The sequence below is a fragment of the Formica exsecta genome, unplaced genomic scaffold (assembly GCF_003651465.1).
Source record: "Formica exsecta isolate Colony F162 unplaced genomic scaffold, ASM365146v1 scaffold489, whole genome shotgun sequence".
Classification (NCBI taxonomy): domain Eukaryota; kingdom Metazoa; phylum Arthropoda; class Insecta; order Hymenoptera; family Formicidae; genus Formica; species Formica exsecta.
In genome coordinates this window covers 275,272-287,521 of record NW_021852127.1, presented here as the reverse complement: position 1 = coordinate 287,521, position 12,250 = coordinate 275,272, and the positions used below count along the sequence as shown (strand labels likewise).

General features: G+C 38.1%; 1 protein-coding gene across 1 annotated transcript in view; it reads left to right on the top strand.

Annotated features, from left to right (window-relative positions):
* The first annotated feature begins 321 nt into the window (after positions 1-321).
* Positions 322-12,250, top strand: part of LOC115241445 — a 231,492-nt gene continuing 219,563 nt past the window's right edge. Inside the window, exons 1-3 of the mRNA XM_029817207.1 lie at positions 322-328; positions 633-712; positions 916-2,270. Coding sequence (XP_029673067.1) covers positions 322-328; positions 633-712; positions 916-2,270 — 1,442 coding nt within the window. The remainder of the gene's footprint in view (positions 329-632; positions 713-915; positions 2,271-12,250) is intronic.

Here is a 12,250-nt window from a genome sequence, read left to right as displayed (position 1 = left end):
ATGCCTCGAAATTCTGGCGGCCGTGCATGGAATGCATCTGAGCCCCTTGATTGTGCTTCGGTAGCATATTTTTCTCGTACTTCCGATATTGCACCGGCGAGTTTCCTCGCTTTATAACTGCGTGCGCCATTGAATCTCCGCTTTCCTCGATCCGTGCAAGGTGCGCCATGTGCGTCCACAAAGGACGCGGAACTTTTTCCCCGTTTGTACCTATATCAAGAGCAGTTTCCGCTTTTCAATGCAAGACATTTATTTATTTCATTCAGGTATTATATATTGCGTCTTACGAATTTATCTGTCTCTTTAAAATCTAACAATATCATGTTCAGTTGGTCATTTATTTAAGTTGCTTATACAAAATTTACAAAGTGGATTAAAATATTACAGAGAGAGAAAGAGTAAATACTTCTATTTTATATCGCATCAATTATTAATATTATCCGTTTATATATAAATAAATAAATAAGATTTCCACATATATTGTGGTGTGACTTAAATAAACGACTTAAAATTATGCACACATTTATATATATTTTATATCATATTTAGAAATTATTACGAAATTTAAACTTTTTTTCTGTAGTTATTTTTTAACGATTGTCATTAGTTTTAATATATATATTTTGTTGCAGGTGATGCCTCTTCCCCGTATGAACTTCTTGGCCATTTCATCGATACATTTAAACGAATCGTCAATGCTAATAATGCCCATGTAAAAAATAATCGTTGGCAACATATCGATTATCTGCGATCCGCGATCCATTAACGCAATCGTTTCATCCTGTGCATAATTTTGCCGTGCATTTATAATCCATCCAATCATTGCACACCGAACCGAAATTGATTCGACGTCTAATATTATCGGCGTTACTTGAAACAGTAAATGATCGTCTACGCACCGCGAGGTATCGGTAGAAAACCGTTTTGCGGCACGAGCCACGTACCCACTCGGGTACGGTAGATCCTTGGCCGAAAACCAGCATCAAGATAAAGTCAGTGGGAGCTGTACCGCAGGATGCGCGAGAACGGGTGGTGCTGTTAGTGGTGGATAACAATTCGTTGGAGGAACCAGTGAGCGGCGAGAAAGGGGGCCACGAAAACGGCCCCCGAAAGGGCCCGCTGGATGGTTTAGCCTGCGAGCAACCATCGAGGAGACCTAACCGGCAAGAGGGCGAGAATATTCGAACGACCGAGACGCAGGACTCCGATACCGTCTTCGGTTCAGATCTCGCCGCGGTGGACACCGGGCTGGGATCGATCGACGAGCGCATAGAACTCAATGAAAGAATCGGAAGCAAGAAAACAAAGCGGCCGCAAAGCCCCATAGTATCGACGATCGACGACGATATCCCGATCTTGATACACTGCAAACGTCATCCGGAGGAACTTAACGGCGCAGCCTTGGAGCTACAATCGGCCGGTAATAATTCCGACGCGCGCTTAAAGCGTTCGAGGAAGACGTTGGACGACGACAACGACAACGTCAACGACGACGAACAACCGGCGAGAAGAATCTGTGCGGCGCATCGGCACAAAGTGTCCTGTCACATAACACGGACCCACGCGGAGCCACTCTGCCGAAGAGACGCGAGCCGAAGCCGGCCTTGTCGTGTTCATGATCGTCGACGAAACTGCCCGAGAGGAAAATCGACAGAGAGACCAGAACACCGGCGTCTGAGGTACCACGATCCGGAGAACGCCATCATTCGATTAGAACAGGACCCGATACTTCGTCCGGTGCGCATCCTCGGTTGTCCTCCCACGGAGGATCAGGAGATATCCTCCTTCCTGGAGCCAGCCGGGCCCAGTTACGTTTACCCGGACATCAACGTGGGCCAGTTCGCCGGCGGTGAGCCGCCCTGCTTCGCTCAGCACAATCCGGACAATATTCTGCCCAAGAGCCGCGTCGGCAGCATCGCCAGACTCCTCGACGGGCCGAATCGCGCCGTGAAGGACATCAATCGCAAGGTCCTGGCGATGGCGCGAGCCATGACGCCCGCCTGGTCTCTACGTCTGCTCGGCGTCAGCTGCGGCTCCGTAGTCTGCGCCTGGGGACTTTTGCTAATATTATCCGTGCTCGGTGGCGGCGCCTCGCATGGCACCGGGATCGGTAGTTTCGGCCTCGGTAGTATGACGGGTACGATGGACGATTTGAACGGAATCAGGTGTCCTTGGGCGTGCACGTGCGGCGGACAAGAGGTCGATTGCTCTCATCGCGGCCTGACGCAGATACCTGGGGACCTGGCGAGCTTGCTCATCGCGGAAAAACTGTAAGTAACTAAATGTTGATTTCATCTTGTGAATACATGGCGTGATCGTGCTTATAAAAAAATTGCGTAGTATGCGTTAACGAAAGGGATAAACTCTGTTATATAATAATTTCACTTAAACGCGCGTTGTCTAAATGGGAAAGATAATATTTTGACAACATTTTTTCTTGAAACAAAAACAATATCTAAACTGTTTATCTTAGTTATTTTATTACTATTATAACATTACACAGTTGGGGCGTCGATGCTATAATTGCGAGAGTACAGCCGAAGGTCTGAGTTGCGTAATTATAGTTTCTCGAGAAATTGTTAACGATTTTAACCATGTCGAATTAACGCCTCGTGTAAAAAATTCAAGTGAGAGATTTTTGTTTAACTTTTTGAAGATTAATTTGGAATACGAAACAAGTGGAATCAAATGGCGTAAATTGCAAAATATTACGCCATGATCCTAAAGCATATTCATGCATAATAGCGCGCACGTGTCGCAGTTTTGTAATTGACGTTTTTTAACATTCGCGTTTTTTGATTTTTCGTTTTCGATACATGACGAGCCGGAGCACGGCGCGGCAGATATTTTCATTTTATTTATAAATCAACCAGAAATCTAGATTCGTGTTTGCTCTCGAGAGAGGCTGCCTCGAAATATCGTTGATCGGCGAAATAATCGATACGGCGGTAAAAATCGGCTTGTCTGTGTAGGTCGTAGCGTTCACTTCGTTATTCGCAGTCCATTCCTTCGGGAAACAATCCGCATCGTCTTTTTTGCAAAGCAACCGCTGTATAATGAACGTTGGCTGCTGCCGCGACTCAATAAGTTCCTTTCGCTCGTGTGTATTTGTATTTAATTGAACCAAATTTAACGAAAGGCGAATGCCGCGAGAAATTCAACGGCGGAGCAATTTCGAATATCATGATATTTGCATATTTTCATCGAATCGAGACACCGAAGTAACGACCGTTTAACAACTGCGCGCTCTTGTTGCCAGTTGGGGGACAGAGAAGGTAATGCAATAAAAACGGGGAGGCAACGCTATAATATACATTACAGTCGGCAATAGAAGGAGATATAAAGAATGCCTTACGTTCTTCCGGAGAATTCTCAAAGATATTGCAGCGCTCGCTTTTTACCAATAATACTGTCTTGAATATCACAGTATCGCGCACATCCGCATATTGCGCGGAATAATGCGTCGGTACATTGATTCGGCCCGAAATATCCCAATTTTCGGGTAAGCGATATTGTCAAGAGTCATAGAATGGGCATGCTTTGTTTCTGCTTTACGCAATCTGCGCAATTCAAATAAAAGCACCGACATTTATTGAAATGATGTATTAACTCTTTATCGGATCTTTATTTGCCGATGCAATATTGCACAATTTGCGAGAAACGCTATTTACTTTTTTTCATATTGTATATTTTTATTGAGATATTACAATGTCATGATCATTATTAAATCAATATTAAATAAGATAATAAAATCTGGGTAAATATTTAATGAATGCAATTTGAATTTTGATATATTGTCTGCGTGTGTTTGCTTATACATAGATATTTAAAATCAGTCGCGTAGACTAATCAAGATATAAAAAATACGTTGTGCTCAGTCTCAACTCTTCATATTTTTTTTTCCAGAGTGATCGATCTCGAAATCACATTTTGATAAATCCGTGCATGATATTCAATATACATTAACGGCTTTTGATTAGCATATAATTAATATGCCATAGACGAACGAGAGAAATACCAGGAATAATTAAATCCTCGAAATACATTGATGCGCGGTAACTCATCGTGGATGCGGTTGCACGAAGGATCTATCATGAAAATACCAGTGACTCGAAAAACGAAACGGCTACCGAACCGACGACGTCTTTTTACGCGAGATTACGGGCATCTAATGCTTGCGCGGGCCACGAAATTCATTATGTCTCGTAAGCACGAACCGCTCGTATCTCAAAGAATATGCGCGCGCGTGTCCTGCCTGTAAATTAAATTTACAACGTCAAAACGCGCGAGCATCGCGACTATGGCATATCGCGTTAAAATGTGCGTACGATATTGATGTTAAATATTAACGCGTTTTTTTATTCGCAGTCGGACGTCGCTCATGGATATATGCATACTGCCATGTAGACGCACGTGCGTATTTTGAAATTTGCTGAAACCGTATCGGATCGATACCGATATAATTGGCTCGGAATATATATTTGACGCAGATGTATTGCAGATACGTCGCGTTTTATATTTTTCGCGGAAAATCTCTATAATCCTCTGTAACATATCCAGAACATCGACGTACGGATATCTAAACACTGATACAATACGTTATAATTTAACTGAAAAAAAAAAAAAAAGAATACGTAAGGTATGTAAATTGCATCGAAGGAAATTATGTAGCATTGCTCTAGCTTACATTATCACATTTAAACCGCTATCGAGAATGCATGATATCGGTACTTACGATCGATGCCAGAGCGAGCGCTCGAAATGAGATTAATGACTGCAGTCAATATGCTTGCATGAAAGTGACGTGATTGATAGCAAGCATGTATAAAGTAAGACTATGAATACCGCGAGTGAAAAGATTCGAGAGACGAACGGTGAACGGAAATACTAGACATAAAAGTAACGTCATTTATTTTTAAATTCCTTTTACTAAAATACTGTTAACATTCAATAATTTTTATTAATCACATATTTTATTAACATTCGATTTTTTACGTACATCTAAATATATATTATATAATATATAACGCAAGGTAATTAAAATGTTACTTTATTTATATAAAGATTTTTGAGTAATATATTCTCAAATTTTGAAAACACGCGTTCTCTAAGTTTTCCGTATTAATTTACGTTCCTCAATTCGCGTTAATCAATGGAGCTATAATAAACGTCGACACAAAATCATCAACTGCAGGAGACGGGCGATATAGATGAGCCACTTTGATCACTATCCAACTGAGAATCGCTGTTTATACCTGTTCACCCGCAGCGAGTCGATCTTGGGATAATTAGGGACCCAAGGCAACTAGATTTCCCTCTTCATAGCTAACCCTATCTAAATCTGTAGCCTGCAGATGGCTAAACGCTTCCATGTTATACATGAGTATACATTGATTGGTGTCACTACCAGCCATATCTTGCTATCAGTAGTTCGAATGAATCTCCGGGGACGGTTCTAAGTTACGATGTATACGATTTAACACGCCTGCAGAAGATCCTGGTAGAGTATATATTGATGTATCACAAATATATTCAATATTATATGTGGCAAATTAAATTATTATATTGATATCGTGTCAAGTTTATAGTGTTATGCGTTAACAGGATTTTCTATAATAATGTTTCACGACACGTCATTACGGTCATATAATGATCACGTCATGTGAAATTTATCAACTAATATCAATCGGTTGTATATCATTCCAGAAACAAGGATTATATCCTAAACTATATATCCTATACTAAATTAATTAATTAATTTTCTAAAAATTTTAGTTTAAAGAGAATATTGATAAAATAATACAAAACTTATAGCGATTTTATTTTAATTTTATTATTATTTAGTCATTAGCGATAAATCTTTGTTTTATCGCCATGTTTATATCGTTCATAATTTTCGACGTTTCCGCATTTCTCAATGAAATAACGTGTCGACGGTTAACGTAATATATTCTTTCTCGCATCGAAACGACCATCAAGAAATTTACAAATATATGGGGGTTCGAGGTCGACGCCACACTTTGCTTCCGGCAGCGTTCTGCTTCCACGAGTGGAACACGCCGTTGTATAATAGTCGTACATCTACGCGATATCGCCTGCACTTATGATTTTTCGATTAAGCTACGTAAACAGAGTATACGGTAAGCTAAACATCTGCCAACGCGGGCCGAGTGTTTGGGCAAAGCTCCGATACGTTCCGCCAACTAACATTCAACGAACTGACGTCCGTAAAGTAACGTTCTACATTCAGTTACCACGACTTGTAGCTACCGCACTACGATGCAGTAAATATTAGAATCGACACGTGTGGCAGCCATTTTGTTGATCCACCACCGTTCCCAATATTTACGTTTTCCAACCGCTTGTGAGCCAGATTTTATCGACTATCTTCATGCTTTCGCTCGCTAGATAAATACATATTTCCCTGTTAACGACGCTTCATTATTTACACGATCGTGGAAAATATTGTCGAGTACCTCCCAATTTTGTGTGTCAATTACGATTTTGGAGTAGAACTGCTGTGATTACGTTATCGACAAATATCTCACGTTTTAGATATTTTCAAATTAATTCAAATTAATAAAAATGTTTATAACAATGCAAAGATATCATAATATTATATTACATCATAATACTTGCATATATGTTATTGAAATATATAGCTTTGAAAAGATACGAGAATAACTTGTATAATATACCCACTGAATATCGAAAAACGATTTTTCATGATTTCGGAAAAATTTCTCATAATTTAATAATAAAATATTTGAAAAATTGATTTTTATAATATAACCGTTGGAAAGCTCATGGAACATATTACATTACAACTACACAGATTCTGCATTATGTGACAAAATTGATTCATTAGAGACATTTTTATGTAATTCTGCAAAATCAAAAATTTCTATAAATTTGTGACAATTCTGGATTAAAATAATAATATTATGTTCCTACACTATTTCCATTCTGTGAAACTTTAAATATAAGAAAACGGCGGAAATTCATGAAATGAAGGTGGTACGCATTTCAACTTAATTAAGAAATTCCAAGCGTGTATTTTTTTAGTCCGGTCGCGTATCGCTGGCGAATGTTTAAAGTTAGTGATCCTCGTGACGATCAATGATTTTAATTAGAATTTTTTTACGTGCAATCCCATGTTTCGCGACGTGTGAAATCGGGTAAGATATGTAGCCGGTTCCCTTCAAATTCCTCAAGTGCAATGCAGTGATCCGCATAGTTGCTCACACGGCGTGAAACTACCATGTTCGCTTTACGCGTTACGCGAAATGGGAAATGTGAGAAAGTGATATACATGGAGTTTCGATATTATTGCAGTGCGGTACGATAATATTCAATTGTGTAGTTAAATTAAAGCCAAAACGAAATAAATTGCTTACTTATAATTTCTCGAAAAATAATATTAATTCTAAAACATACTTTTTTACGTGGACTATTATCATTAACATTATATACGTAATTTCTTGCAGAAATGAGAAGTGTTTTAAAATTGTTGCAATTAGTAATCGTGTAAATCGTTTAATCTACATGTAAAAATATTAAAGAATAAAAAATAAAAAAATATAAATTTTAAGAACACGTTACATATACTTATCGCTATCATAATTTTCCGATCAATTTTATCGGAAAATTTAAAAAACTCGATTTCGGGGACTTTCGACGAATGCGAAATAACATACTCGAGACGGTTACGGAAATACGGTAGAATCGTCGGATACGTAACTCTGTACTTTATAACGTCCCTGTGGTACGGAAGTTACGACGATGAGATCACGTCGCGTCGAGGGTTACACAAATATTTTCATTTTGATGTTCGCGCGTTGCGGCTTTAGGACCTTTCCACCATATGAGAGAGAGACAGAGCGAGCAAGATAGAGAGATAGAGATCGCTCGCAAAATCGTTTATAAGCGCCCGGCAATTTTGAAGCGGAGCGACGAAGAGACCGTCTACGGAAAACGCAGTTGGCGGTTTCCATCACGCAGTTATTTGGGTTACCTCACCGACATCGCGCATAATAGGTACGCCATGGTATATGGTGAGAGCGTGTAGTAGAAGGATGGTAGGGGCTGCGGCGTTTTGCTGCCGCAGTACGGGGGTAGACGATGCGACGCGGCGTGAGGGGACTTAACGCGAATATTTTATGGCACCTTCGGGCGAATCCCTCACGTATTTTAATTTAGACTCATACGTGAAAAAGTGGAGTTGAACGAGACACACATCGGACATACGCATCTTTAGATCCGCGAAATATAAAATACAATAACGTTCAGCCAAGTTCGCCAGGATGAGCGGATCAACATTAAGCGATGCGCAGTGTTAAAAAAAAATGTTATATACCGTGATTCCGGCTGATTATTTATGAAAATGCGAACGAAAGAATTTCCACTCAGGGCGTAATTTTTTTTTTTTTATTTCCATGGGCTGTAGAGACGCTCTGATTGATTTATTTCAAATGCTACTTTAGACGGAAACGATATCAACAATAATTGGCACATTTGAGGGAAAGACACATCATCTTTTATTATGAAGTATGCACAGTTTATATTGATTAATTTTATATTCTGATGTAGAAAGGAATTTAAATGTTGCAAGAACATTAATTATCGCAAATCTAATTTTATTTTTTGAGTTTTTCCATGCAGCGTGTTCAAACAAATAGTGGCTTCTGATAGAATGTTGGCCGTTCATTCTTTTCACGACGTTAACTACCTTTCAAGTTCATCGAAACTCTCAAAAACTTGGAAACTCTGAAGGATTTTCAAAACTTTAAGAACTTTTCAAAACTTGCAAACTCCTATCGAGACATTTCAAGACCTTGAAATTTAAAAAAATGCTTTTAAGATATTACACACATTCTAATTTTATGTCACAAATTAGATATAATTAGATATATCTTATTATTTTTATTAATTAACTGACGACAGACGGCTTTCCAAAATACATCGAGTCGATGAAGATAGGTTAGTAAAGAGCCATGTCTAGTTGTCAGAGTCCGTCAACATTATAATTAATCCGATCATCGATAATTAACTCAATGATAAACGAGGTGTCGGCGAAATGATTTGTATGATTATTTATAATAACACACCAATCTGTCGTACGTAACGCTCTTGCTAATATACGCATCAGCAAAACAATTAATCATCACTCCAACAACAATTACAGACGATTATAGTGTGGATCGATCGAGATATATTGTAATTAGTATACCAGCGACGCCTTGCTGCGGATACAGTATCTGCAAAAAGTATATGTGCCTATTCCCGTGTTGAATACATAATAAGTTCGAATTAGAAACCGTGAATTTATAAATTACTATTTTAATTATTGGTTTTTCGCGTTTTGCAGTAATTAGAAGTTTAGAGTAGTTTGCATAGAAATTATTCATTATATTAATTATTTATTATTTATGTATTATTTCTTATTTACTATTTAATTAATTATTTATTTTACGTGTGTGCATTTCCCAATTAATTTATTATTTTTGGAAAAATATAATTTTTATGAAATTTGCCATATGTTTAATAGAAATAATCATGTTCATGCAAGATCATGTATGAACACATAATCGTTGTATTGCATAATGTGCGAGAAAATCGATACGACGCATTCATACGCGACTTCTCACATTCCGAGTACTCTCTTTTTCATTATTGTCTACATTGAATATTATACATACATATATACGTATATATGGAAGAGTGCACTTTCTATCGAAACCCGCGAAACTTCCATTAGACGTTGTGCAGCTTCTATCGGAATTCAGGAAGGGTGTCGATATGTCTGGGCGTAACGATTTTCTACCTGGTTCTGCTCGATCCATTCTGACAGCGGAATTAATGGCTTTCCCGGACGTGAAAGTGCGCAGGTCAAACAAAGAATTATTTGGGAAAGGGTTGGTTGCATTTTTTCACGTTGTCGGATCTTGCACACACCTTCGACTTTCCATCAGATATTGTCCCGCTGGCCACCCTCGCGGTGAAAAATTGCGGCTATCTATTTTCGGATCAAGTGGAGAGACTACGGAAATTACATTTTTATTGCATTTTATTGCGTTGTTCGGAAGTGTATAGCACTATTTCCGATAGTGTATTACATGTGTGCCCATGCCAGATGCAATCGAGCTCTTGTCGCTCGAAATAATTCAAGAGCCTGTTATATTTGTCCTTTGTAATTCCAACATTACATTTTAACATTACATTTGCGAAATAGTAGTTTCCAACTTACTTATATACGCGAGATTAATATATAATACTTTATTAATATAACATAAAACAATAAAAAACATATTAAGATCGTAAAAATTAAAGTAAAAAATATACGCGCGAAAAATACTTGCACAATTTTTTCTCAAAACCACTTGCTTTTTGCTAAAATCTTTTTTATTGCTTTGCTACATCACGTCTAATAATTATTTGACAAACAGTAAACGTTGAGAGTTTGCTCATTACATTATTTTTCTATTACCTTTTTATCCATGCAATTTATATGCGCGCATTAAATGTTTAAAGCGAAACAGTACAAGACATTTTTACGGTAATATGCGGTAAAGGGATGGGCGATCCATTTTAACGCAAAAATTAATGGTTTTACCCGACAAGAAGGCGCGTAGGTCAAGCAATGAATTACTCGTGAAAGGAGTCGCCGCATTTTTTCACGTTTCACGATCTCCTTCTCCATTTCCGACATAATAGCATCCCTGCTGAGCGGTTTTCAGACGCGGACACTCCTTGGGTCGGTTACGTGTGTTGGTATTATTATAGTATTCGCGGTTGCGGTAAGTTTTGGAGGAACAGCTTTTTGAATTAATTATCACATACAGGTAGATCCAGTCGCGTGGCACGTGACCATGCATTGACGGTCGACATTCTCGAATTTGTAGAATATTGTATTCGTCCCGCGTCCATTGGTGCATGTATGCACGGGCACGTTTCCAAAATTCGATGGCTGCTGCAAACTCCACATCTGTCTTCCGTTCTGCGTAATGCTTTACAAGTTCACAACCCACGGGCACGTTTCCAAAATTCGATGGCTGCTGCAAACTCCACATCTGTCTTCCGTTCTGCGGAATGCTTTACAAGTTCACAACCTGTATCTAATATATGCATCCCGAGAAACTTTGAAAGTAACTATATTCCTGTGATGAATTGATATAATACAATATCAAGCTCTAGAGAAAAGAAAGATAAAAAAAAATTCTTCAAAGAAAATGTATTCTGCTTTGAAAAAAATTTATTTTTGGTATATAAAAATAAGAGAGCTACTCTTTTGTATATTTCAATATCACGATATATCACATGAGTAGTAATATTTAAGAATTGTATATTATAATATTTTGATACCTATAGATATTGGATATTTTATGAAAAATAAAATTTCTAATTCGACGCAAATCAATTACAATACTTTCGTTTCCAAAATTCGATGGCTGCTGCAAACTCCACATCTGTCTTCCGTTCTGCGGAATGCTTTACAAGTTCACAACCTGTATCTAATATATGCATCCCGAGAAACTTTGAAAGTAACTATATTCCTGTGATGAATTGATATAATACAATATCAAGCTCTAGAGAAAAGAAAGATAAAAAAAAATTCTTCAAAGAAAATGTATTCTGCTTTGAAAAAAATTTATTTTTGGTATATAAAAATAAGAGAGCTACTCTTTTGTATATTTCAATATCACGATATATCACATGAGTAGTAATATTTAAGAATTGTATATTATAATATTTTGGTACCTATAGATATTGGATATTTTATGAAAAATAAAATTTCTAATTCGACGCAAATCAATTACAATACTTTGCTCTTAACGAATGTCCATAAACGACAATAGCAATATATGTGAATAGCAAATTTTATCGTCGCTCTAATTAAATCGCTTCTAAGGGGAGACTCGACCATCAAAGCTCGCCGAACGATCGTCATCACGTGAGATTATATTCCAAAAGTAATATAATAAAGAATCGATGCAACCGCGATCGCTTTACGCCAATGATGAAGACTTTCACCGCAGTCTGCCGCAGATTGTCGATAAATCAGAATTAAGGCTTAGACATCTTATACGGTCGATTTAACCAAACGACGTTGATCTGAGCATAGGGTCCCCGTTGTCAATAGATAAATCTCCGTTTAGACGCCGCCTATTGTCGGCGGATTATGCGTCCATAGTTGATTCCGACTGGCTTCCATGGACCCAAACGGAGGTCTCGCCAAGATCGGGAGATTTCG